General features: G+C 58.2%; 1 protein-coding gene across 2 annotated transcripts in view; it reads left to right on the forward strand.

The window, feature by feature from the left end:
• SDK2 (sidekick cell adhesion molecule 2) overlaps positions 1–27,575 on the forward strand; it is a 244,342-nt gene that overhangs the window by 173,605 nt on the left and 43,162 nt on the right. For both annotated transcript variants that reach the window (XM_062216721.1, XM_062216722.1), the window contains exons 13-24: positions 8,261–8,437; positions 8,718–8,854; positions 9,375–9,522; positions 11,377–11,517; positions 12,901–13,082; positions 13,521–13,636; positions 23,112–23,307; positions 23,489–23,587; positions 23,974–24,165; positions 25,876–25,997; positions 26,984–27,093; positions 27,207–27,357. In XM_062216721.1, coding sequence (XP_062072705.1) covers positions 8,261–8,437; positions 8,718–8,854; positions 9,375–9,522; positions 11,377–11,517; positions 12,901–13,082; positions 13,521–13,636; positions 23,112–23,307; positions 23,489–23,587; positions 23,974–24,165; positions 25,876–25,997; positions 26,984–27,093; positions 27,207–27,357 — 1,771 coding nt within the window. The remainder of the gene's footprint in view (positions 1–8,260; positions 8,438–8,717; positions 8,855–9,374; positions 9,523–11,376; positions 11,518–12,900; positions 13,083–13,520; positions 13,637–23,111; positions 23,308–23,488; positions 23,588–23,973; positions 24,166–25,875; positions 25,998–26,983; positions 27,094–27,206; positions 27,358–27,575) is intronic.

Consider the following 27,575-nt stretch of genomic DNA (forward strand, 5'->3'; position numbering starts at 1 on the left):
GCGAGGGGGGCAGGAGGGAGGGGGAGGGGGAGGCTCTGGTTGCTCCGTAGGCCCGGACATCACCTCCAGCCTCCCCCATCCCACCCACCCAAGGCCGCCCTCTGGCTGGATCAGTTCACTGAAGCCCCCTCTGTGGGCTTCTCGGCTCGGTTTAACGTGGCAGAGCGGACCCAGGAGCAGCCACAGGGCCAGGGCAGGAGGTGACCCCCCCAGGAGATGCACTGGGAGCCCCTGGAGAGGCCAGGAGGAGCACGGGTGGGGGGTGGGGGCAGCAGGACCCTCCCCACCCCACCCCCACTCCCAGGCAGCAGCTGCTGCCCGCCATTCGTTCTATGCCCTGAACTCCACGAATGCCGAGGCTGCTTCCTGGAAGTGAGTATTCCTGCGGTGCTCTTGTCTCTACTATAAGCAGCACCGGGACATAGCGGCCCCTCCACCCCTGGGGTACCTGGCCTGCCCTCTGCTCGCCGAGGCAGCTGCGTCCTGGGGCGCCATCTGGTGGTCACTGGGCACATGACAGTCTGCCCACCCCACCTCCCTCCACCAAATGAGACCCCGGGGGGCCAAGGTGGGCCTCGGGGTCTGTCGACTTTTGATTGGTTCTCAGTGACTGCACTGCCAGCTTGGGATTGAGAAACGCCTCATCAAACAGAGAGAGCAGTCGTCGGCACGTGAGCCCTAGGACAGGCTTATTCCTGGGTTCATTCGATTTTTCTGAAAAAATGTGTTATAAAATTACACCAACCCTAAACACGTCCTCAGGGGGAACCTGCCAGAACACCTCCGTGAGTCTCAGACCCATACGTCACGTAGCTGCTAGATGTTTAGCCTTTGTAGGCTGAAAAGTAGCACAATAACAAAAAGCTAAATGAATTCCCTAACATCTTAAATGGGTGTTTTATTTATAAAAGCGTCATCTGCTTTGTTGGAAAAGACATGTGAGCTTTACTTCTTCTCTGGACAGTTCCTGAGGAGCAGAGGGGCTCGAGGGACCCCCGGGGACCTACGGGGGTTGGGGGGTCCCTGACACAGCCTCCTGGAAGGGTCCTGCCTGAGGCCCAAGTCAGCCACGCAGTGGGGGACAGAGCTGAATTAGTCCCTTGCGCCCCAGAATTGGCAAAGTCCATGCCCAAGGCCACGGTGCTTCTTCCATCCCAGGCTTCTTCCAAGGGCTGCAGGCAGGGGCTTCCCTGCTGCCTCCCCCTCCTGGAGGTCACTCTCAAGGTTGGGGAGGGGACCCAGACCACAGAGTGTGCAGAGGCCCCCGGGGGGGTCTAAGGCTTCCCCGGGACTGAGAGCTCTGTCACAGGGGTTCCCTCTGGAAGGACCCGAACCTCCTAATGGACCTGAACCTCCTAAGCTGCCTGGGGCTGGGGGCGGGGAAGGTGCAGAGGGCACTTAGTAGAGCAGTCAGGACCCCGCGTGCCACATCACAGCCCCGGGGTCTGGGTCCCAGCTGCGGCTCCAGCTCCAGAGCCCCACTTCCTGCTAGTGCAGACCCTGGGAGGCAGCCATGGTGGCGGGTGCTGGGCCCGAGGGGGTGCGGGTGCTGGGCCCGAGGGGGTGCGGGTGCTGGGCCCGAGCAGGTGGCGGGTGCTGGGCCCGAGGGGGTGCGGGTGCTGGGCCCGAGGAGGTGGGGGTGCTGGGCCCGAGGAGGTGGGGGTGCTGGGCCGGAGGGGGTGCGGGTGCTGGGCCCGAGCAGGTGCAGGTGCTGGGCCCGAGGGGGTGCGGGTGCTGGGCCCGAGCAGGTGGCGGGTGCTGGGCCTGAGGGGGTGCGGGTGCTGGGCCCGAGGAGGTGCAGGTGCTGGGCCCGAGGGGGTGCGGGTGCTGGGCCCGAGGAGGTGCAGGTGCTGGGCCCGAGGGGGTGCGGGTGCTGGGCCCGAGGAGGTGCAGGTGCTGGGCCCGAGGGGGTGCGGGTGCTGGGCCCGAGCAGGTGTGGGTGCTGGGCCCGAGGAGGTGCGGGTGCTGGGCCCGAGCAGGTGCAGGTGCTGGGTCCAAGGAGGTGCGGGTGCTGGGCCCAAGGAGGTACGGGTGCTGGGCCCGAGGGGGTGCGGGTCCTGGGCCCGAGGGGGTGCTGGGTCCAAGCTGGTGCGGGTCCTGGGCCCGAGCAGGTGGGGGTGCTGGGCCCGAGGGGGTGCGGGTGCTGGGCCCGAGGGGGTGCGGGTGCTGGGCCCGAGAAGGTGGCGGGTGCTGGGCCTGAGGGGGTGCGGGTGCTGGGCCCGAGGAGATGCGGGTGCTGGGCCCGAGGAGATGCGGGTGCTGGGCCCGAGCAGGTGGGGGTGCTGGGCCCGAGCAGGTGGGGGTGCTGGGCCGGAGGGGGTGCAGGTCTTGGGCCTGAGCAGGTGGGGGTGCTGGGCCCGAGCAGGTGGGGGTGCTGGGCCCGAGCAGGTGGGGGTGCTGGGCCGGAGGGGGTGCAGGTCTTGGGCCTGAGCAGGTGCGGGTGCTGGGCCCGAGCAGGTGCAGGTGCTGGGTCCAAGGAGGTGCAGGTGCAGGGCCCGAGGGGGTGCGGGTGCTGGGCCCGAGGGGGTGCGGGTCCTGGGCCCGAGGGGGTGCTGGGTCCAAGCTGGTGCGGGTCCTGGGCCCGAGCAGGTGGGGGTGCTGGGCCCGAGGGGGTGCGGGTGCTGGGCCCGTGCAGGTCAGGGTGCTGGGTCCAAGCGGGTGCCGGATGCTGGCGCGCAGCCTCCGAAGCGGGGCAGAAGGAGGGGCTGAGGTCCAGGCCACGGCTGAGCGGTTCACTCAGGCCGTTACTAAGAGAAGCCAATGTTTCTGTTTTCTTAAACGAGGAACCCGTTCTGTTTTAGGAGGAAAACGTAGACAATGCAGATGAGCAGAACGGGCTAAAGAGAAAAAGCAGAACGAAGCGCTGCTCTGCGCGAGAGATCCTGGCGGTGCTAGCGGGGCCACGGGAAAGGAAACCTAGAAAGCCGGTTTCTTACTCCGAGTCTGCCCGCGGCGCTCTTTCCACGCCAGTGAGTGTGCAGGCTCGGTACACGGTGACCCAGTCGACCCTTGTGTGGCTGGAACAGTGGTTATGTCACCACCTCCCTACCGCTGACTCTTTGGGTTATGTCTCAGGTTTCACTAACATTAAGAACCATCATGGTCGGCGCCGTGGCTCAACAGGCTAATCCTCCACCTGCGGCGCCAGCACACCGGGTTCTGGTTCCGGTTGGGGCGCTGGATTCTGTCCCGGTTGCCCCTCTTCCAGGCCAGCTCTCTGCTATGGCCGGGGAGTGCAGTGGAGGATGGCCCAAGTGCTTGGGCCCTGCACCCCATGGGAGACCAGGAGAAGCACCTGGCTCCTGGCTTCGGATCAGCGAGATGCGCCAGCCGCGGCGGCCATTGGAGGGTGAACCAACGGCAAAAAGGAAGACCTTTCTCTCTGTCTCTCTCTCTCTCACTATCCACTCTGCCTGTCAAAAAAAAAAAAAAAAAAAAAAAAAGAACCATCATAAGGGTATTTACTCCTATAAAAGAAAAGAAAGGTTGGGGCCGGCACTGTGGCGGAGTAGGCTAAGCCTCCGCCTGCAGTGCCGACATCCCATATGGGTGCCAGTTCAAGTCCCAGCTTCTCATCTTCTGATCCAGCCTAGGATGGCCACAACAGCCAGGAGCTAGGAGCTTCTTCCTGGACTCCCACATGGGTTGCAGTCCTCCACTGCTCTCTGGGCCATAGCAGAGAGCTGGATTGGAAGAGGAGCAGCCAGTACTTGAACTGGTGCCCATATGGGATGCCAGCATCGCAGGTAGCGGCTTTACCTTGTGCACCACAGTGCCAGCCCCTGCTGCGTGCCCTTGATTTTCTGTGGACTGTCTAGTGTTAAATAAAGCCGAGAAGACCCCCGGAAACCACCCATCAAAATTGTTTCATCCCAGCTGTTCCACTTCCGATCCAGCTCTCTGCTAATGTGCCTGGGAGGCAGCCAAGGATGGCCCGGGTACTTGGGCCTGTGCCACCCATACAGGGGACCCGGATGGAGTTCTGGGCCCCTTGGCTTCAGCCTGGACCAGTCCTGGCTGTTGCGGCCATTTGGAGAGTGAACCAGCAGATGGTAGACCTCTCTCTTTCTGCCTCCGCCTCTCTCTATATATAACTGTACCTTTCAAATAAATAAGCGTTTATCAGAAAAATAATAACCACATAGGTTACATTATTTTAGTATCTTCTACTTTGGGTTGAATAGACTCATTTTTTTAACTTTTTATTACAAAAAATACTGGTGGGTATGTTTGATTCTGTAAGAAACCATCAAGACTGCCTCCCAAGGAGGTGGCGCCATCGTGTGTTGGCCACAGCAGGACGAGGGCATCCCCTGGCCCGCGCTGGGTGCCGGCTGCTGTGGATCTGGGCCATGCTGACCGCTGGGCAGCAATGCCTGGCTGCGATTAGCCTTGCCCGGGTGACTGGGACCTGGGCCATCCTCCCAGAAGCCTCCTTGGTGTCTGCGTACCTGTGTGGGTGAGCTCTCTCTCGGGGACTCTGCGATAGGTGGATTGCTTGCTTCTGGTTGGGTTCTAGTTCTTCCTAAATTCCGGACAGCCAGGCCTTATCAGATGTTTCTTTGGCAGGGATGTCCCCCAGCCTGTGGCTTCTCTGTTTACTCTCTTGGCATACTTGTCAAAGAGCGGACGTCGTTAATTGTAATGAAATCCGGCCCGGGCCTTTGGTGCTGTGTCTGGAAGGTTCTCGGGAGCCCTCAGTCACTGCCATTCTCCGTGATCTTCTAGGAGTTCTGTCATTTTGCCTTTTGCATTTGAGTCTTGGGTTAATTTTTGTAAAGGGTTTAGGGTCTGTGGTGTCTGGACTCTGTATGTGGCTAGCCAGTTGTCCCAGCACGCTTTGTTGAATACACTCCTTTTTATTTTCCTTTTTGCTTTGTTTTCAAGCAATGAGTTGTCGGAGAAACCAGGTTCTATGGGACAGAGGTCCCCAAACTTTCTTTGTTTTTTTTTTTTTTTTTATTTAGTCATATTTGTCTTCCTTATTTGAGATGCAGAGAGAAAGAAAGAAATCCCCCCCACATTGGTTCACTTCCCCGAGGCCAGCAAGAGCCGGGACGCTGGGAGTCGAGGGTGGTCTTCCCGGGGGAGGCGGGGACCAGCCCCGGGAGCCAGCGCCTGCTGCCTCCGGCCTGTGCAGGAGGCCGCCCTGGACGGGAAGCCAGGACCGGGGCCTGCTGCGGGAGGAGCACCCCAGCTGCTCAGCCAGACGCCGCCCCCCCCCCCCCCCCCCCCCAGCGAACGGCTTCTGTAAGGGCGGGGGGAGAGTGGAAGCCGTTGGTCATTTCTGCAGGGACCCGGTCCTGCTTCCGAAATGCAAAAGCAGCTGCAGACAGTGTGTAAACCGATGGGCGCGTCTGTGTCCCAATAAAACTTTATTTACACCGACAGCCGGTGGGCCGTCCTGTGCTGATCCCGCATTCTGGATCTGGCTAGCTGCTTCCTCATAGAGCCCTTAGCTTGTCTGTCTGTCCCTGTGTGTCTGATTAGAATCCGAGTAACTGCTGCTTAGACTGAAGTTCGGCTGTTAGGGCACGAATCCGCAATGCTGCCCACTTCCCAGAGCACCGTGCCCTGAAACAATATCTACTCAAATAGGTCGTTCCCTGGGTGCAGCCAGATTTGCTGGTTTTTGTTTTGTTTTGTTTTGTTTTGTTTTGTTTTGTTTTTGACAGGCAGAGTGGACAGTGAGAGAGAGAGAAACAGGGAGAAAGGTCTTCCTTTGCCATTGGTTCACCCTCCAATGGCCGCCACGGCCGGCGTGCTGCAGCCGGCGCATCGTGCCAATCCAAAGCCAGGAGCCAGGTGCCTCTCCTGGTCTCCCATGCGGGTACAGGGTCAAGCACTTGGGCCATCCTCCACTGCACTCCCGGGCCATAGCAGAGAGCTGGACTGGAAGAGGGGCAACCGGGACAGAATCCAGCACCCCAACTAGGACTAGAACCCGGTGTGCCGGCGCCGCAGGAGGAGGATTAGCCTACTGAGCAGTGGCACCAGCCCAGATTTGCTGTTAAGTAAAATTCTGTGCATCCCTAAGTCCTGGCAGGGCTGACTGTGTCCCAGAGAGAGGCCTGGATTACACTGACCGCTGCTGGTGATGGGTAAATAGGACATGGCTGTGGCGCAGCAGGTTAAAGCCTCAGCTTGCAGCACCGGCATCCCATACGGGCGCCAGTTTGAGTCCCGGCTGCTCCACTTCCAGTCCAGCTCCCTGCTGATGCTCCTGGGAAAGCAGTGGAGGATGGCCCAAGTCCCTAGGCCCCTGCACCCACGTGGGAGACCCGGAAGAAGCTCCTGGCTTCAGACTGGCCCAGCTCCAGTGAACCAGTGGATAGAAGTGCGCTCTCTCGCTCTCTCGCTCTCTCTCTGCCTCTCCCTCTTTGTAATTACACTTTTCAAGTAAAATAAACGCATCTTTTAAAAAATAAAAAAAAAAGAAGAGAGAAGAAACCGAGGAAGTGACCCAGACATGTAACATTAGGAGGCAGTGAAGTTGCAGGGCGCCGTGCACCTGACGTGAGCCACAGTGAAGTCCCCTTTACAAGAATGGATGGGGCCTGGCGTGGTGCAGCAGGCTAAGCCTCCAGGTGAACGCTGGCTTCCGGTATCAGAGCGCCGGCTCGAGCCCCCACAACTCCACTTCTGACCCAGCTCCCTGTGGATGCGCCTGGGGAGGCGGGGGAGATGCCCCAAGTGCTCAGGTCCCTGCACCCACATGGGAGACCGGAGTGGAGCTCCAGGCCGCTGGCGTCCATGTGGGGAATGAAGCAGCAGATCAAAGATCCCCCCCACACCCCCCCATCACTGTGCCCTTCAAATAAAATAAATCTTAACAAAGACAGTATGGGGCATGGTTGGCCCAGTGGTTAAGATGCCGAGTGGGATGCCCGTGTCCCACGTGGGGGTGCCTGGGTGTGAGTCCCTGCTCCGCCTCCTGACTCCGGCTTCCTGCCCGTGCAGACCCGGGAGGCAGTGGTGATGGCTCCTGTGGTTGGGTCCCAGCCCCCAACAAGGGAAAACTGAGTTGAATTCTCAGCGCCTGGCTGGTGCAGGCATTTGGGAAGTGAACCAGTGGATAGAAGATCTCTGTGTGTGTGTGTGTGTGTGTCTTAAATAATAAAAAGAAAAATCTTTTCCTTTTAAATAAGAAGAATAAATGGAATTGTGATGAATGGGGGAAAAAAAGCCTTAAAAAAGCTCGAGCGACTGATCTGGAGACATTGTTTATGTAAATAAGCTCCATCAATCAAAATGCTGGCCCCTCCCCATGTTTCAGACACGAAGGGTTTGCTCCCATGTTCCAGACAGCAGCCCTTTGGCTCCCACGGTCCAGACAGCAGCCCTGTGAAGCGGGAGGCCTCGTCCTCCTCGTGTTAGAGACGAGGAGGCCGAGCGTGGCCAGGCAGAGAGACGTGCCTGAGGTCGCTGAGCGCAAGTGGTGTGCCGGCGCGGAGCTGGGATCTGCCTCCACCGAGGGCCTGGGCGGCAGGGGGGTTTTGGGGGGAGGCAGGTGCACCCAGAGGCTTCCTCCTGCCTGCATTTCTTCTCCTCCCCCTTTGTCCTTTATTCTTTTTCTTATCTGCACTTTCCACTTCTCTATTGGCTTGCTTTGAAAAAAAAAAAACTAGTTGAAAAGATCGCACACTCCCTCTCTCTAATGATGTTGCCTTCTCCAGACCCCAAGAATCCTGGGAGCCCATCGTCGTGGCGTGGGCCCCTGCCCTGGCCGCCCCCTCCCCCGCCACCCGTGACCGGAGTCACCTGTGGCATGTCCGTCACCCTGTGGTCCTGGTGCTGGGATCGCAGGCCGGCCTTCCCTGGGGCTGTGTGGGTGCCGGTGATAATGGCTACATTTCCTCAACAGCCAATGGAGAAGATATTTTTCATCGTCAAGGCCCCTCCATCGGGACTGACCGGAGCTAAAGCGATTTTTTGGACACTGAAGTCAATTTGTCACAGTGATGCATCGATCTAATGATCGCGCTCGTAAACCTAATTCCGAAACGGGGTCTGAACGAGTGGAAAACCCTCGTTCGTTTCCCACTGTAATCTTCTCAGCCCTTCGGACAAAGGACGCTTTTTGTGCTGGCTTCCGGCCAAACACAATGATGCTTTGGCCGACGCTGAGCTAGGCTGCAGCCGCAAATGAGCAGTAATGACTTGATGTGCCAACTGCCGGACGCGGTGTCCTGCCAAGGGAATGGCGGATGCCCGGGCCCCGTCCCTGTCCCCTGCTCTGATTGGTGCTTCTGACTCACAGGTACGTCTGGGAAAAGGACGGGACCACGCTAGCCACAGACGGCAACCCCCGAATCCGCCTGGACAGAAACGGCTCCCTGCACATCTCGCAGACCTGGTCCGGGGACATCGGCACCTACACCTGCAGGGTGCTGTCGGCCGGGGGCAACGACTCTCGTGGTGCCCACCTGCGGGTCAGGTAAGGGCGGCCCTCTGGGGTCCTGGGAGAAGTCTCGGAGGCAACGCTGTCCCCTTTCATCATGCCACCAGGCCCCGCCCGCCAGCTTGGTTAGGCCCCGTGTCAAGTGCAGGGGTCTGAGCTGGCTTCAGACAGGTGGACTCCAGCTCCAACAGGAAGCCTCCCAGTGGGTGGCCTGCGGTCCCCATGAGCATGAGATGAGGGGCCACGGCGGGGTGGGGCCCAGCCCACCTGAGCACACACCGCTCGGGCAGCCCCCGCACACGCGTCTCGCCTGCAGGCAGCTGCCGCACGCCCCCGAGCACCCCGTGGCCACCCTCAGCACGGCGGAGAGGCGGGCGGTGAACCTGACGTGGACCAAGCCCTTCGATGGCAACAGCCCCCTGCTCCGCTACGTCCTGGAGATGTCAGAGAACAGTGAGTGTGGCCCCGCGTCCGCCTGCACCCCCACTGCAGCTGGGCAGGTGCACGCTTGGGAGTGAGCACCCGGGACGCGAGGCCTGGGAGTCAGTGCTGCCCTCTGGCGGCCTCAGCCTCCTCTGTAGATGGAACACTGGCCTCTGCCGGTGGCAGGCCCTCGGGACAGCTGGACGTGGGCCTGGCACGGCAGCCGCCTCAGAGCTGTGACCTTCCTTTGTGTTTCCATTCTCTAAGCTGAGAAGCCCCAAGTCAGCAGGTGCGAGTTGGATGACGGCTTCAATGCTCTTTGCCCCAAGCTCATCCATGGGGGGGGGGGGGGGGAGGAGATGAAGGCTCTTAGTGCCCATGAGCCTTGGCTTCTTCCCAGCCCCCAGGGTCCCTTGGGACAAGAGGACCCAGGAAAATGATGTGTTGGACGGGGCGGGGCAGGCACTCCCCCTGCAGCCGCGCCCACCGAGCTGCAGCCCTGCTGGGAGCGGAGGGTAAGGAGCACGGATGCCTACCTCTGCCACTACAGACGCCCCCTGGGCTGTACTCCTGGCCAGCGTGGACCCCGAAGCCACCTCGGTCACCGTCAAGGGCCTGGTTCCCGCTCGCTCCTACCAGTTCCGTCTGTGTGCCGTCAACGACGTGGGGAAAGGCCAGTTCAGCAGGGACACGGAGAGGTGAGGGCCTCAGTCTTTGCCTCCGTGGAATGGGGATAGCAGGGCTGTCCCCCCTTAGAGACAATGTGAGGGTTAAATGTGGTGACTATGGGGGCGGTGCCGTGCACGGAGCCTGGCTGACTGAATCCTCCAACCACTAACCACTCACCCCTCATCCCGCCCCCCCCACCCTGGGACTGTGGCCCACGCAAATTCAAAGACACAGCTCATTCTACCCTGCAGCCCCTTGGGCCGCCCTCCTTGTTAGATGAAAACAGCAGGTGTTTCGTTGTAAAGCATCACCACGTGGCGCCCCCTGGAGTCAGACCTGCATTCTACATCCCCTATTCCACCGGTCACGGGAAGGCAGGGGTGAGGCCAGCAGCTGGGCTGACCGCAACACAAATCACGTGGCCATAGCTGGTTTTCTTTTTAAGACTTATTTATTAGTTCAAAGGCAGGGTGACAGGAGGAGGGAGGGAAGGAGGGAGGGAGGGAGGGAGAGAGAGAGAATCGTCCACCTGCTGGTTCACTCCCCAAATGGCTATAACAACCAGGGCTGGGTCAGGCTGAGGCCAGGGGCCAGGAGCTTCATCCAGCTCTCCCACGTGGGTGGCAGGGGCCTCTGGACGTGAGCCAGCTCCCGCTGCCTTCCCAGGCACCATAGCAGGGAGCTACCCTGGGAGGTGAACAGCCGGGACTTGCGCCAGTGCTGCACCGTGGCCTGCTGGCATCGCAGGCGGCGGCTTCACCCCCCGCGCCACAACGCCGACCTCACGTGCCGTCGGCTTTTTAAAAGACTCCCTTCAGTGCATAGGAAGAGACCGGGGCTTAGATCGATCATTGTGGTTTTGTCGCCGTTCCAGCGGGTTTGACTCGCTGTGCCGGGACCCAGGCTGCAGGTGCTCTGTGTGCGGTGCTGATCACCTCCCTGACGGCCTGCGTCACTATGAGCAGGGCTCTGTGTGCCCCCCTCGAGCCTTCGCAAACACAGGGGAGTGAGCCGTGTGTGTTTTCGGAAAGCCATCCATCACAAAGCAAGAAACAGAAAAATAAACAGAAAGGGAAGGGCATCCATCAAAAATAATTAATTTTGCTTCTGATGGATACCTGTCGGCGGCTTGAAAAATACGCGGAGGCGGAACACTGCGCCCCCTGGCGACGCCCGAGGGGAAGTGTCGCAGCGCTTGCCTGCAGGGGGCGGGCCGGTGCCCTTGGCTGCTCCCCACACACCACATGCCCACCCCAGCCTGGGGCTCAGCTGGTCAGGACGTAGGGCCTGCCTGACTTGCACCACCTGTTTGCACCTGGGACGTGAGACTGCCTAACTCTCCCACGGCCGAAACATTTCAGCAGGGGCCGGCATTCGGTCTGGGGTTGAGACATCCCCGCCCCCCACATCCGGGCGTCTGGGTTTGACTCCCGCCTCCGGACCCTGATCCCAGCTTGCTGCTAATACAGACCCTGAGAGGTAGGGTGATGGCTCAGCCAGCTGGGTTCCTGCCACTCGCCCGGGAGGCCTGGCTCCCAGCTCCCAGCTCCCAGCTGCAGCCCTGGCCCCATCAGAAGCTCCTCTGTGTCTCTTTCTGCCTCTTGAATGTGACCTCATCAGCTCCAGCCACAGCTTCTTTGGAAAACGGGAAACCCAGGCCCACGCTCCTCAGATGCACCAGAAATAGGCCCGGGGCACCGCCTCCAGTTGTGTAAGGCCGGCAAGTGGAGCTTTATTAGACAAACGCCCAGAGAGTGTCAGGGCTTTGCCCAGAAACACACAGCAATTGTGCAGAACCTCCCACAGTCAGGCAGGGCAGGGCTCCATGTTTGCCTGAGATCGGGAGCGAAAGCCCCGCCCACTCCTGGTGTTTTCCCATCCAGGATCTCCCTCCCCGAGGAGCCCCCCACGGCCCCTCCACAGAACGTCATCGCCAGCGGCCGGACCAACCAGTCCATCATGATCCAGTGGCAGCCGCCGCCCGAGAGCCACCAGAACGGGCTGCTCAAGGGCTACATCATCAGGTAGGCGTCCCCCTCGTGACAGCAGGGGAGCCAGTACCCTGGGGGAAAGGGGTGGTGCAGGAGGGGGAGTGGGCCAGAGTCCACGGCCAGTCCTTCCCACCTAACAAGGCCCAGGCACCAGAAAATGCCTACGCCATGGTAGGAAGGACTTAGGTTAGCCATGTGGCAGGACTTCCAGCAGCGAGTGCCTTGGAAACAGCAGGAATGTGTCAGAGAAGAGATACAGAGTAGGGGCCACGAAGCCATGTGTGCAGGCCAGCCTGTGGCGTGTCAGCAGGGCTGACGGAGGGCCGGGGCTGCCGGGAATCGGGAGAAGGAAGAAGCCGCCACCCCTGGGCAGCCATCAGAGGCCGGTTTCTTTGAAGAAGGACCGAGTGGAGAAGTGCCCTGCAGGTGCTGCCTACCAACCGCAGCCGGGAGACCCTGATGTCCATCTGTCCATTGGACCGAGGGTGGCTTTCCAGTGACCTGCGGGAGCATCGTTAAGGGAACTGAGACGCACGGAAGACAGGCTCTTCCCAAATGAAGACGAGCGGTGTGTTATTTGGAGGCCCTGAGGACGCTCAAGGATGCTGAATTCTGGCCGCGCCAGGCTGGACAGCTCCCGGGGTCTCGTCCCTGCTCGGACGCCCTCGCCCAGCAGGGCTGCCCCAGACTTGACACTCCGTGCTCAGCTCATCCCGTGCTGGGTTTGTGGCTCATCCCCAAGGGCCGTGCTCCCCAAAGTGCGGCGCCTGGAGCTGCAGCCGCAGGCGGACCCTGTGTTGGAAGGAGCCGTGTGCGATGCTCACTGAGGTTCCGGCAGCCGGGGGGTGTTTCTGGGACCTGTCTCTCTCCAGGATGTGCAGTGTGTTCACACGGTCCTCCTGGGTGTCCCCCGCTGAGCCCCAAGGTTTGCCTGTTTGGACCCCATTGCTCTATCATTAGAGGTTCTTTTTCTGCCTAGGGTAGCTCAAGTCACCCGACCCCACCTAAGTGTCCCAAGACAGCGCCACTAAACCAGAGTGGGAGGGAAAATGAGCCGAGTGTGGCAACTGTTCAAAGGCTGAGACACGTGGGCTCTCCCCCCAACACTCGCAGCCCCCTCCCCGTCAAAATGACGCATCCCCTGGACCTGTGCCACCCAGCATCTAGCCACTAGCACCCGTGGCCGTGGGATAAAGTACCTCGGCTCACGCTCAGTTCTTCGCCTGCACCGCGCACGCTGTGGGGCTCAGCAGCCCCCGTGCCAGCGGCTGCCCGACTGGACAGCCAGGTGTGGGACACTGCCAGCATCACGGGACGTTCCAGCGGACAGCCCTGCTCCGGACAGGTTCCTGGGCACGCGAGGGGCCGAGGCAGTGGACTCGGCATCCCAGACGCAGCCCGTCTTCTCCCGCTCAGGTACTGCCTGGCCGGGCTGCCGGTCGGGTACCAGTTTAAGAACATCACGGATGCTGACATCAACAACCTGCTGCTGGAAGACCTCATCATCTGGACCAACTACGAGATCGAAGTGGCCGCGTACAACAGCGCGGGGCTGGGCGTCTACAGCAGCAAGGTCACCGAGTGGACACTGCAGGGAGGTGGGTGGAGACTGTGGCCTTGGCGGGGCAGGCGCTTCCTTTGCTCCCAGCTCCCCTGCACCTGTTGGGTCAGACACCTGCACAGTCCGAGAGACTCAGCCTAACCAGGCCCCCACTCTCGCCCTTGGTGGTGCAGTCCCCACTCTACATCCGGCTCCCCTGGAGGAGGCTGGGCTGGGACGCAGGGACCTCCTCCTGAGTGCCCCAGGAACCGGATCACCAAACAGCGCCCATGGAGAGCTCCACCAGAAGCCACCCCCAGGGCCTTTTTCCTATCCATCACTCTTATGTACTGCACCCAGACGAACCCAAGAAGGCGTCTTGGGTCTCAGCAGAGAGGGAGGAGTTGAGGGGGATGGGCAAAGCATGGTGTGCAGACTCCTATCTGTGTTTCTCTACTGACCGGGCCCACCCCCCTTCCTGTCTCTCCGTCTCCAGTTCCCACGGTCCCCCCGGGGAACGTGCACGCAGAAGCCACCAACTCCACGACCATCCGCTTCACCTGGAACGCCCCCAGTCCCCAGTTCATCAACGGCATCAACCAGGGCTACAAGGTACCTGCGGCTTTTCCTTGCCCCAGGAGAATGGCTTGCGTCTGAGGGAGGCTGGGGGCCGGGGGGCAAGCAGGAGGACCTCCGGCACACACAGGACCTGTGATGAAGGGGAAGGCCACACAGGCTTTCTCCAAGGCTACGTTCAGGCTGTGGGTGGGTGGGTGCCGCCTGGACAGAGACCCAGTGCAGGGGGCCATTCTGATGGACTCTGGGGCGTGGGTTCATTTCAGGCTCGGGAACATCCAGCTGTAGCCACAGCCTCATCTACAAAACCCAGCACTCGCGGTGCCGGCTGTCACGGGCACCCTGATGGGGGAGGTGTCCTTGGGCTGCCCTTGACCCCCCAGAGGGCGTGGTTGAGGTTGCAGAACTGGGACAGAGGGGTTGAAATCCCAGCTCTGCCCTCTGCTGTTTTCCTGGACACGTTCAGTGTCTGAGCTTTGTGGGCCTTTAGCGAATTTGCATTGGACACTTTGTGCTCTGCACTAGGCCAGGAGCTTCCGCCGGGTCTCCCAGGCAGGTGCAGGGGCCCAAGCACTTGGGCCATCTTCTACTGCTTTCCCAGACCATAGCAGAGAGCTGGATCAGACGTGGAACAGCCGGGACCCGAACCGGCACCCACATGGAATGCTGGCACTACAGGCAGAGGCTTAGCCCACTATGCCATAGCGCCAGCCCCCTCGTTTAGCTTTAAGAACCTCTTTAATGACCCTCTCCAAGTATGATCCATTCCAGGGTCCGGGGCCGTAAAACTTGCCCGTGTGGATGTTGCTAGGACACAAGACAGCCCATAATAAGTACTAGCAGTAGCAGCAGCAGTGGCAGTGAGTTAGCCATCGTGGGATGATGCCTTAGAAGGCAGACCCAGGCTTGGGTGTCTCATCCCACGAGGAGCGTCACGCCTGCCCTCCCCCAAGGCTCACGTGTTGTGTGGCTCAAGGGGCGGGGCCTGTCCCCAGCTGCTCAGGGCAGGGGCGGGTTGCCGTCTGCTCCCTGTAGACGGGGAAGGGGGCACAGCATTTGAGGGGTGTGTGGCCATGACGTCAGCTCTGAGGGCAGCAGAAAGCTACAGACTGTTGGTCTGAGCCCAGGCACCTGTCAACCCCAAGATGATGGCTGACCCAGCCAGCGCGGTTCTTGCACCTTCTGCCCTGTGTTGGCACAGCCAAGATCAGTTCTAGAATTAGCAGCCTCGGCTGGGATTCCCGCATGGTGGGGGAGGTCAGACAGGAAGGGACTGGGATGGACGGGCGCAGGGAATTTTCTGCTGATATTGCAAGCGAGGGAGGAGAGAAGGTCCAGGGCCCGATCCACCCTGGCCGCAGCCCCGGGCTCCCGGAAGGAAGGCGGAGAACCCAGGACCGGCAGAGCTTTCCAGGGTGTGGTGCCGCAGCCGAATGCGCGGCATGCTAGCTACATAGGAAAGCCGCCTAATTGGGACTCTGGGGGCAGGCAGGGGAGGGAGGCGGGAGGCCAGTCCTGCCCGAGGAGCAGAGCTGAGCTGGGGATGGTTAGCTGCTTGCTGCAATTATGAGCACAAGTTTTGCTCCGCATAGGGGAGAGCCAAGCTGCAGACTTCTAAGGCAAATGCCCCCACCCCTCCCCTCCAGGTCCAGGACCGCCAGCCAGTGGCGAGGAAAGTTAGGGCAATGGCCCACAGGACCCAGAGCAAGAGGAGGCTGTGGAGGGTCCCCCTGACCCCCAGGGGCGGTTGTTGGCCCACACCCCTGAGCTCCTGTATACAGGTCAGCAGGGGCAGGCTTTGCAGGTGCTCTGAGTGCACGCGCAGGTGGAAGACTAAGAGGCGCCCACCCTCATGGGGGCTCCTTCCAGGTGCCAGGCAGCACGCTGAATGCCTCGTGCATATTCCCCTCTCGTGCAAGCTGCATGAGCCCTGTCAGCACCCATTTTACAGATGAAGAAACCGAGGCAGCAGAGGGCAGTACTTGTGCAAGGTCAAACGGTTCTTGGCTTTGGTTCGTACGTTAAGTAGAAAACGGAGCAGGTGTTCAGCCCCGTGGTTAAGACGCCGGCATCCCACACCGGGGCACCTGGGTTCATCTGGCAGCTCCGACTCCTGACTGAGCGCCCTGCTAATTCAGACCCTGTGGGGCAGTGGCGTTGTCTCAGGTAATTAGGTTCCTGCCACTCACGTGGGAGACCTGGACTTGGACTTGGTACCTGACTCCTGGTTCTATCCCCAGCCCAACATCTGGGGAATGGGCCAGTGGATGGAAACACTCTGTTCTCTTTTCTCTCTCTCTCTCTCTCTCTCTCTCTCTGCTTCTCAAATAAATGAAAAATATTTTAAAAGGATCAAAGTATAGTTATAATTGTAAAATAATAACTGGATCGGATTTTCTTCAGTACAAGTCAATAAAAACAGTTCCCTCGCTTCTTTGGCCTTTAGAAAAATGACAGAAAGAAAGCAGCAGTGGCCGGTCCCTTGTTTATCGCCAATGAGAATGGGCGTTTTTCACCATTTTTAAAAAAGATTTATCTATTTGAAAGGCAGAGTGACAGAGAGAGAGGGAGAGACAGAGCCAGAGATCTTCCGTCTGCCGGCTCGCTCCCTAAAAGGCCACAACAGCCAGGGCTGGGCCAGGCCCAAGCCAGGAGCCTGGAACTCTGCCCAGGTCGGTCTCCCACGTGGGTGGCAGGGGCCCAAGCACCTGCTGCTGCTAACCCGAGTGCGTTCGCAGGGGGCCGAATCGGAAGCGGAGCAGCCAGGACTCAAACCAGCGCTGCTTGGGATGCTGGCGTCGCCAGTGGTGGCTTAACCCACTGTGCCGCTGCGCCGGCCCCTTCGGCTTTTAACTCTGAGGATTTTCAGACATCTGCCAAGGTGCAGGCAGGACCATAGTGAACACCAGCTTTATCCCCGGCTCACAAACACACCCGTCTGTCCCCAGCCCTCTGCCTCTCCCGTGGAACATTCCGGAGCTGATCCCATAAAGCTTCTGCAGTGAACAGTGTGATAGATAAGGTCTCCTCTTCAAACTGAACCACAATAAGCACGTTATCAGGATCATGCCTAAAAATACCAGCAGTCCCTTTAGCCTCCTTCGATTTCCCGTCAGCCTTGGAATTTTCTGGATCATCGCATAATTTCTCTTTCTCGGTTTGTCGGCCCCGGGATCTAAATGAAGTCCACAGAGTCGCCACCGCTGGGGTTTTGTGAGGTCTCGGTTGATCTGCAGATTCCCCGTCTCTTCCTCTCTCCCTTTTCCTTGTGATTTATTCGGCGAGGGAGCTTAGTCATCCCTCTATAGAATGTTCCAGTGTCTGGCTGTTCTGATTGCAGCCCCATGGGGTCATTTAACACATCGCTGTGAACGCTGCGTTTGCAGTTAATTGGAACCTAGAACTAGAGGCGATCAAGTCCAGTGGGTTTTTGTTGTTGTTCTTTTTTTTTTTTTTTTCAAACTAGTGTCGGCTGCCACCAGCGATCCTTGCGTGATCTGTGCTCGCCATAGGGGTTGCAAACGGTGATGGGCGAAGACTCATTTCGCCTTGATTAGCTGAGATGCTTTTAAAAACCAAAACAAAACAAATTTCCCTTTATCAACTTTGGTGTTCCAGGTTGGCCAGGAAGAGCAGGGTAAACGCTCCGTTCTTTTCCATGACTTGGCAATTTTTAGTACAAAAAGAGTTGGCTCCTTGGTGCTTTCTGAGTTGCCAGGGGAACTTGGTGATGGGGGGAGGTAGGGTGGTGACACTTTGTTCTGGTTGGGTTTTGCCACTATTACTGTGCACTTAAAGGATTTGTATCTAATGAATTTCAAGTCTCTATTTTTTTTTAAAGATTTATTTATTTACTTGAAAGGCAGAGTTACAGAAAGAGAGAGAGATGGGGGGGAGAGAGAGAGAATCTTCATCCATGGGTTCACTCCCCAAATGGCTGCAATGACCGGGGCTGGGCCGGGCCGTAACCAGGAGCCAGGAATTCCATGAGGGTCTCCAGGTACTTTCAGGTGCATTAACAGGGGGCTGGACCAGAAGTGGAGCAGCCGGGATGCAAACCAGCGCTCCTGTGGGATGCTGGCATCGCAGGCAGTGGCTTAACCTGCTGCACCACGGGGCCGGCCCTCAACTTCCTTAGTAATGCTAACTTAAGCCATCGTTCCTGCTTCGAGTTCAGTCCTGCGAGCATGGTCCATGACAAGATGTCCCAGGCTGTATGTCTACTGCGCAGTGCCTGGGATCGGCCATTCTGTTTGGAGTCCTCGCTCCTCCTGGTAGGCAGTGATAGTGGGCACAGTCTGGCCTCTCTGGACTCCTTATGCCAGGAATGGTGGTTGTTTCTGCACCCCATTAGTGGGCAGCTCAGAAATCTTATTATCATTTTTTTAAAGATTTATTTGTCTTACTTGAAAGGCAGAGTTACAGAGAGGAAGAAGCAGAGGCAGAGAGAGAGAGAGAGCAAGAGAGAGAGAGAGAGAGAGAGAGAGAGAGAGAGAGAGCTCTGCCCACTAGTTCACTCCCCCAGTGCTACAACAGCTAAAACTGGGCCATTCTGAATCCAGGAGCTTCATCCGGGTCTCCCACATGGGTGCAGGGGCCCAAGCACTTGGACCATCTTCTGCTGCTTTCCTGGGAACATTAGCAGGGAGCTGGATCGGAAATGGAGCAGCCGGGACTCGAACCAGCACCCATATGGGATGCCGGCACTGCAGGCAGTAGCTTAGCCTGCATGCCACAGCACCGGCCCCTATTATTATCATTTTTAAAGATTTATTTTTTTATTTGAAAGGTACAATTACAGAGAGAGGGAGAGACAGAGAGATAGAGAGGGATCTTCCATTTGCTGGTTCACTCCCCAGATGCCTGCAATGGCCAGGGTTGGGCCAAGCCAAAGCAAGGAACCAGGATCTTCCTCCAGGTCTTCCACCTGGGTGGCAGGGGCCCGAAGACTTCTGCTGCTTCTCCCAGGCACATGAGCAGGGAACTGGATCAGAAGCAGAGCAGCCAGGACTCCAAACAGCGCCATAGGGGATGCCAGCATCACAGGTGGTGGCCCTACCTGCTCACACAATGCTGGCCCAAGAAATATTATTTTATAAAGACAAAAGACATCCTGATAGTTACAGCTCATGACCACAAGCTTCCTGGCGACCTCCGTGGCCTTTTTGTCTCGTCTCTCTTCTCCGTACTAAGAACCCACTTCCCACACCCCCAGCGTGATCACCCACCTCCTGCGTCCCATCAGGACGCACCCCAGTTTCAGATGGGTGACATTGCGGGCGGCCGCCGTGGATCGCTCGCAGTCCGTCTGATGCCTGGGGTCTGTCCCACTGCGGGTGAACTGCCTGTTAGTGCGCTCCAACGTCTTTGAAGTATTTTCTCTCCGTGTAATTTTGCCACAGCTCACCGCACGATTGGGTTCATTTTCTTCATTCTGTTTTCAATTTTTAGGGATTGTTTTTTTATTTAATTTTGTCCTGTAATTACATAGACTGTGTACACGGCTCCAAAGACAGATCTGTAAAGCAAGTCCCAAAAAAAAAGGCACCTCCAGCCTGGTCCCCACAGCCTCTGTTGCTTGTTTTCCCTGTACTACAGGCCGGTTTGTGCACATAAATAAGTGTATCCTGTCTGTCTCTGATGAATGAAACTTTCTACACTTTCCCCATCTTGCTGGTTTTTAACAACACTAGAGGGTGTTCAGAGAGATCCTCGCTCCATGTTCTCACCCATATCATAATTCATCTCGCGGGTCTCCCGTGGCTTAGCCAGCCAGCCTCCTCCCGGTGGCATCTGGGTCGCTTCCAGTCTGTTCCTGGAACCGGCTTTTTCAGGGGATGGCTTTGTCCGCACATCTTTGTATTTTCACAATGGCTTTCGAATAAAGTCTTCACAATGAGATTGTTGGGCCAAAGGGTAAATGTGTACATAATTTTTTTTTAACCCCTGCCAAATCCCATTAGGGCTGTAGATGTGTCATCTACATCTTTTCATTTCGTCTTAAATAGGACGTGTATTTACATGAGTCGAAAGGAAAGCAGTGTAATAAATAAGTAACAGCCCACAACCTGCATCACACTCCCATCCCCTGGCTGCCTGGTTCTCCCCCACTTAACCCCTAGCGCCTTCCCCCGTCACCTAACACTGCTGTTGATTGCTTACAGAGCTTTTCCAAGGTGTTCGATGTGAACCCCTGCAGAGGCAAACAGATGGGGGGAGGGAGAGAGAGACAAAGCTCCTGCTTCCCACTGCAGCAGCTGGGGGACTCTGCACACCTTTCTCAGCTGGGCTGTGCTGCAGGCACTGGGGTAAGAGGCTTCCCTCTGAGGCCAGCCGGGTTGCGAAAACTGCTCCCCGGGATAGCCCGAGGCCCAGTGACTTGCCCAGGGTCGCACAGCGAGTGACAAGGTTTGGGGCTCACCTCCCTGGGCCTCCGCTGTCTCAGGGGAAATCGAACCTGTGTCTGGTGCCCCTTCTCTTTTGTAAACCTCAACCTCCGGGGAGCCCAGTCCGCTTAGAATCCGAGACCAGCCACCTTCTAAGGTAATCCACGGTGATGCCTACAAACCAGAAGGCACGGGGCATCGCGGGGAAGCCCTAACCTCACCTGTGTGTGCCTGCCGGGAAGTAGAGGGGTCGTCCGTGACCTCACAGCCCAGAGGTCTGGAGCCGGCTCCTGGCGGGCCACCTCCCAGCACCTCGGTTTTCTCCTTGTTGACCGCACGGGACAGTGAGTTCTCACCCAGTCCGCAATGTGGCCATCAGGTGGGAGTGGCCGGGGAAGGGCTCACCCCACGCCTGCACGTGGGGAGGGGCCTGTGTGTTCACTGGGCTCGTGAGGCCGTCCAAGCCTGCCCGCAGTCCAGCTCTTGTGGGGCAATAAGACATGCAAAAGGCTGTATTCTCTCTCGCGCTCATTCTCTCTCTCTCAGGTTTCTTATTCCTAAGCTCCCTCCTCTTTGCACACAGCTGGGGACGTACAGGTAGCTCACATCCCATCCTAAATCGTTGGAGGCAGCCTTGGGGAGCCATCGCCCTGCCACCATCTTGTACCATGGGATGCTGGGGTCAGCCACCCTTCCATTGCCCCGGACATGTCCTTCCAGGCCCTGTGTCTGGGCAAGGCCTGGTGCACCTCTCAAGACACCCTTTTTCCATATTTAAAAAAAATGCTGGGCTGGCCCTGTGGCATAGTGGGTAAACCCACCACCTGCAGTGCCGGCATCCCATGTGGGCATCAGTTCGAGTCCCGGCTGCTCCACTTCTAATCCAGCTCTCTGCTATGGCCTGAGAAAGCAGTAGAAGATGGTCCAAGTGCTTGGGCCCCTGCACCCACATGGGAGACCTGGAAGAAGCTCCAGGCTCCTGGCTTCAGATTGGCCCAGCTCTGGCCATTGAAGCCATTTGGGGAGTGAACCAGCAGATGGAGAACTCTCTCTCTCTCTCTCTTTCTCTCTGCACCTCTGCCTCTCTGTAACTCTGCCTTTCAAATAAAAACAAATGAAATCTTTAAAAAAAAAAAAAAAAGCAGTGATTGTCATTGGCCTAAGCCACATAGCGTAATATTTACCCATATTTTACACTTGCTTGGGAACACACCACACAATTAATTCTAACGGCATAATTAATTCAAATTTACATTAATTAAATGAAATGAAAACATTAAACTTGTTTCTTAATCTACTCCAAAGAAGTTGCGCAGTTTAATTGCTGTGAGACAAGATAAGCAAAATAAGGAGGATATTTAACATACTTATTAAATGCCACTTAGTATTTCTGATTAGTATTTTTTAGGGTCTAATTAGTGTCTAATTCACTTGCTATAGGCTATCTTTTCACAATACCAATTAAATTTCAAAACATCCTTTATAAACACACGGCCACCAAAGGCAGAAGATTAAGCATTGTTACAGACGTGAGTTAATCAGGAAACATAGGGGTGCTATTGTTTTACGGCTACAAATACCCACGCTCATTAAGACGCATCAAGTGTTGCTTTTCACCATCAATTGCTAGTTAATCAACTTCAGATAAATGAGGAACTCTCGAAGGCCAGCTGTCATTGTTGGAGACAGATGCAGGACCAGGAGACAGGAGCAGGAGGTGAGAGAGCAGGCGGCTCAGCCCCCCAGGTGGGAGCAGTGTGTGAGGTGAGAGAGGAGGGGACGAATTTCCAGGTGGGGGGTTCTTGCCCACGCCCACCCACTAGGTGGTATTTTAGGATCAGAACCCTAACTCTGGCAGTGAGTGTAAGGGGATACAAGTTACCACCTGTTTAAGTTCCTGGCCCCATAGGAAGTGACCCTGGGAGAATTCCACGGGGAGGCAACCCAGCCGGTAGAGACAGGTGTGCACGCCTCAGGGCCGAGCTCTGAGAACCTCGTCTTCCCCTTAGCTGTGTGGCGTGGAGTAGGTCACTCAGCCTCTCTGAGCCTCCGTTAACTCCTCCCTGAGATACAGCACCAGCCTAATGAGTGTGCAGCCTGTGGCGTCGTCTAGGACCCTGTACTTGGCCCTGAGCCTGGTTAGATGCCCCACTGCTAGTATCTTGGTTTTTTTATTTTATTTTATTTTTTAACTTACCTGTTTGAGAGACAGAGAGAGAACTCCGCATCAGCTGGTTCCTTCCCCAAATGCCTGCCCCAGCCCCCTGGCCGGGGTTGAAGCCAGGAGCCGGGATCTCAGTCCAGATCTCCCATGAACCATCACTGCTGCCTCCCAGGGTGCATGTTATCAGGATGCTGGGGTTGGGAGGCAGAGCTGGCACTTGAACCCAAGTGGGACGTGGGCCTCTTAGCCACGGGACATGGACCTCTTAACCACGGGACATGGGCCTCTTAACCACCGGGTCAGATGCTCACCCCTTGACATTCTGAACAGCTATTGAGGCCGGCGCTGTGGCTTAACAGGCTAATCCTCCACCTTGCGGCGCCGGCACCCCGGGTTCTAGTCCTGGTTGGGGAGCCGGATTCTATCCCGGTTGCCCCTCTTCCAGGCGAGCTCTCTGCTGTGGCCCGGGAGTGCAGTGGAGGATGGCCCAAGTCCTTGGGCCCTGTACCTGCATAGGAGACCAGGAGAAGCACCTGGCTCCTGGCTTCGGATCAGCGAGATGCGCCAGCCGCAGCGGCCGTTGGAGGGTGAACCAATGGCAAAAAGGAAGACCTTTCTCTCTGTCTCTCTCTCTCTCTCTCTCACTATCCACTCTGCCTGTCAAAAAAAAAAAAAAAAAAAAAAAAAAAAAAACAGCTGTTGAACAAAGAAAGGGGCCTTCTATTTCCAGTTTGCACCGACCTGCAACTTTGTAGCTGGTCCTAGTAAAATGCCTCCCCACCAGGGTCTCTGAGAAGAGTTGGGTAAGTGCTGGCTCACGGAATGCACCCAGCACGTTCTTACACGGAAGGGTTGCCAGGAGGGACTATGTGTCAACTGCCCTGCCTCTCCCTTCTCTGGGAGGAGCCTGTAGGAAACGGCTTGGCCTCTTCTGGAACATTCTCACTGGCTTCTCCCCCAGCTGATCGCCTGGGAGCCGGAGCAGGAAGAGGAGGTTACCATGGTGACCGTCCGGCCCAACTTTCAAGACAGCATCCACATGGGCTTCGTGTCCGGCCTGAAGAAGTTCACTGACTACTTTACCTCCGTGCTGTGTTTCACCACCCCCGGAGACGGGCCCCGCAGCACCCCCCAGCTGGTGCGCACCCACGAGGATGGTAGGCATCGCCCAGCCCCCACCCACGGCTGGCCAGCACTGCAGGCAGAGGCGGCCCTGGTCTTGGCTCCTGGGCCTGGGCATCCCTGGGTGGCCATGGGCTGCCTTGCAGATGGTGGTCTCTCTCTCTCTCAGAGGCTTTAACTGGCATCGGGTGGGGTGGGGGGTCCTTTTGGGTACAGTGCCCGGGCCTGTGGGACACCTGAGCTTCAGTGACATCCTGGACACCTCGCTGAAGGTCAGCTGGCAGGAGCCAGGAGAGAAGAATGGCATTCTCACAGGTAGGCATCTCAGTGTTCCTGTACCGGGGTGGGACGGGGACAGGTGTGTCAGCTGGCCCACCCCCCTGTCTTCAGCTAGTGCCATCCAACCCCCCGGCCAGCCCCCTCTGTCTAGCACATGGCACTGGGGAGGCCTGCAGCCCCTCTGCTCTGTGCCACGTCCCAGGGTCCCCAGCCAGGGTGCCTGGCTCTCCCCTGCACTCCCCACGCCAAGTCGATGTCCCATGGAGGTGACGCCTGTGGCCCCGGCTTGAGCAGCAGCCCCCCACCCCCCACCCCAGCCTTTGTGACTCTGTTGACCAAGTGAAAAAGCAAGAAGTAGGGCAAGGGTCAAGGCTAACTCGTGATCCCAGCCAAGCTCACACCACCGCTGGGTTTCTCCCCAGGGTACCGGATCTCCTGGGAGGAGTACAACCGAACCAACACCCGCGTGACCCACTACCTGCCCAACGTGACCCTGGAGTACCGCGTCACGGGCCTCACCGCGCTCACCACCTACACCATCGAGGTGGCCGCCATGACTGCCAAGGGCCAAGGCCAGGTGTCCGCCTCCACCATCTCCTCGGGGGTGCCTCCAGGTGGGTGCCACTCCCAGCACAGGACTGCTGGCCTCTGCTGTGCCCCTGAGCAGCCTGTGGTGGAGGCCTTGTGGTCCAGGGATGTTGGCATTCTACCCTTAGGGCCCTCGCTGGCCCCGGGTCCTCCCCACGACTTCAAGTCTCTGGGTGAAGACTCGGCGGGCTCACTGTAGCTTCCTCCCCCCGCCCCATTGCGTCTCAGCACCCCCTCCCTTCCCCCATCCCCGGCCCACCGCAGCCTCCCATGGTATCTGGAACAATGCTCACTGGCACCCGGAAGTCCAAATGGATTGCTCAGGGAGGTGGCAGCAGGTGGCGGGAACAGTCTTGGGCCAGGCACAGAGAGGGAGCCGGGGTCTGATCCCAGCACCACTCCTGCCCAGCTCTGTGACCCAGAGCAAGACGAGGCTGTCACCCTGCCTCCATTTCCCCACCCGTGTCCACAGGGAATTGGGCTAGGTGACCATGTGGCCGTGCCCAGGGGGGCCTGGCCAGCATCCCTCCTCCCTGTCCGTGAGGGCCTGAGTCTGGCCAGTGCACCACAGCCATAAACAGTGACGCTGATAAGCACAAGGGGGCTTCAGAGAGGGTGTGGAAAATGGAATAAAACTCAAGTTTAGGAGCAGGTGCTTGGTTTACTCCCCCCAAATGGCCACACAACAGCTAGGGCTGGGCCATGCCAAAGCCAACAGCTTCTTCTGTTCTCCTGTGTGGGTGCAGGGGCCCAGGCAAAAGTGGACCATCTTCCACTGCTTTCCCAGGCACATTAGCAGCGAGCTGGGTCAGGAGTGGAGCAGCTGGAACCTGAACTGGCACCTTTATGGGATGCCGGCACCACAGGTGGCAGCTTAACCTGCTATGCCACGACACCAGCCTCTCTCTCTCTCTCTCTCTCTCTCTCTCTCTCTCTCTCTCTTATTTGAGTGAAAATTTTGAAATGCCCACATCATTTATTCTGAATGTACACTCTCCATAGATTTCTGAAAAGCCTTTCGAATTTGTGTGGCACCCCAGGACATGGGGGTAAGCACCCCACACTCGTGCCCCACTGAGCCCTCACCACCAGCCCGGGGCAGGGGTGGCCACTGTGTCTCCATGCACTGAGGCACCGAGAAGTCAGAAACTTGCCTGAAGACCCGGAGCCTGGGAAGGCAGAACCAGACCCGGGCCTGACTCAGGCTGACTGTTCTTCCTGCTCACCTTGACTTCAGGAGCCCCAGGTTCCTGGTGGGAAAACTCCAGCTGCCCCCGTCCCCACCCCACCCCAACCCCAGGCTGGGGAGCGGCGTGGGGGCTGGCCGCTGGAGGGGAGGATTGATCCCGCTTGGCTCTGCGGAGCCGCACTTGGGCTGGCTCAGCCTTCGTCTGGAGCATCCCGGCAGGTCCCCACCAGCCCCCAAGGAAGCCCCCTGCATCTGCAGCCCCTGTTTCTTGGCCCTGGGAGCTGTCCCTGGCCCTGCAGGGTGCCTTGAGCCCCCAGATCTCTCGGGCTCCTGGTGTGTGCACAGGTGCTCTGTCAGACACAGGAACACAGATTTTGTTGGGGGGACAGGAGGGAGGCCTTGACCTTGCTTCTCCAAGACAAGACCAGGAGAAGTCCCCTCCGTGCCCACAATGCCTACTCCAGGAGGGGACACTTCCTCCTGACTTACTGCTCCGGGTGGGGACATGTTCTCCCCTGACCTCCCACCTTATCCTCTTATTTTCCAGAGCTGCCAGGGGCCCCCACCAACCTGGGCATTTCCAACATCGGCCCCCGCTCCGTGACTTTGCAGTTCAGGCCAGGCTACGATGGGAAAACCTCCATCTCCCGCTGGCTGGTGGAGGCCCAGGTAAGGCCTGCTGAAGGGTGGCCCCATGGGACAGGCAGTGCCCCCTCTCCTGGCCTTGGGCAGCCCCCAACTCTCCACTGTGTAGTGTGTATCAGTCTGTGTGAATTTTCACACACAGCCCTCAGTGGCCTAATACAGGTCGTGTCTGCCTGCACGGAGTTTATGTCTTGACAACGCATCTTAAGTCGAAAATATCTTAAGTGGAAAACACAGTTAAAACACCTGCCAGACATGACAGCTTAGCCTCGCCTACCTTAACCCCGCTCAGAACACTTGCTTACATCTACCTACAGCCGGGAATCTCAAAAGAGTATCATATCAGGAATTAAGAGCCAGGAAAAACGTTAAAATTCAAAAAAAGTGGCGAATCCGAGTGCATGTCAATTTCACAGCTTCATCCGACATCCTTCAGTCAGGCCATTGTGAGCTGGGAACCATCCACATGTCCCAGATGGCCACACCTGCACCTCACCTGCGCCTGTGAGCTCCCCACTCCCCCCTCACCCCTTCCTGGCCCAGGTGCTGAGCAGCTGCCCTAGAAGGCCGCAGCCTTCTAAGCCACCGGTTCTCAGTTTTGCCTGCCCCTTGACCTGCACCGGTTCTCAGTTTTGCCTGCCCCTTGACCTGCATCCCACCACCCGCAGTCCTGATGCATGGTTAGCTGATTTGGGTGCCAGAGGGGACCCTTAGCCGCACCCCAAATGTTTATGAGGGACTCGTGACAAGCCCAGCCACGTGGCACCACCCCTGGGATTCAGATCGGCTGGGTCTAGGGTAGGACCTGGGACTGCAGGTATAACAAGCGTCCACGCGGTTCTAAACAGGAAGTCTCCAAGTCTCACCTGGAGCCAAGGTCAAGGGCCTTCAAGGATGGGGACCCCTTTGGTGCCTTGCAGGAGTCCTGGGAGTTGAACCCGGACCCCTGTGGAAGGGCTGGCGTCTCCCCGGAGCTGGGGCTCAGGTCCAAGGGTCCCTCCCTTTTCCAGGTGGGCGTGATCGGAGAGGGAGAGGAGTGGCTGCTGATCCACCAGCTCGCCAATGAGCCCGACGCCCGCTCCATGGAGGTGCCCGACCTGAACCCCTTCACCTACTACAGGTAACCAGACACAGCTGGGGTGGGGGTGCTGCCCAGACGGGGGGGGGGGGGGAGGGCGCGGCCCCAAGTCCTGCCCTCACCATCTCGCTCATCATCCTCTCCCCCGCCCCCAGCTTCCGCATGCGCCAGGTGAACATCGTGGGCACAAGCCCACCCAGCCAGCCTTCTAGAAAGATCCAGACCCTCCAGGCGCCCCCTGACATGGCCCCGGCCAACGTGACGCTGCGCACGGCCAGTGAGACCAGCCTGTGGCTCCGCTGGATGGTGAGGCTCCAGGGGGGACCTTGACCCTCACCACCCCACAGAGCTCTCAGTGCCCCAGGGAGGGCCCGCCTCAGAATGCCGACAGCTCGCCACTCTTTTTTTTGAAGATTTATTTATTTGAAATGCAGAGAGAGAGAGAGAGATCTTCCATCCACTGGTTTATTCCCCAAATGGCTGCAACAGCCAGGGCTGGACCAGGCCGAAGCCAGGAGCCAGGA

The sequence above is a fragment of the Lepus europaeus genome, chromosome 18 (assembly GCF_033115175.1).
Source record: "Lepus europaeus isolate LE1 chromosome 18, mLepTim1.pri, whole genome shotgun sequence".
Taxonomy (NCBI): Eukaryota; Metazoa; Chordata; class Mammalia; order Lagomorpha; family Leporidae; genus Lepus; species Lepus europaeus.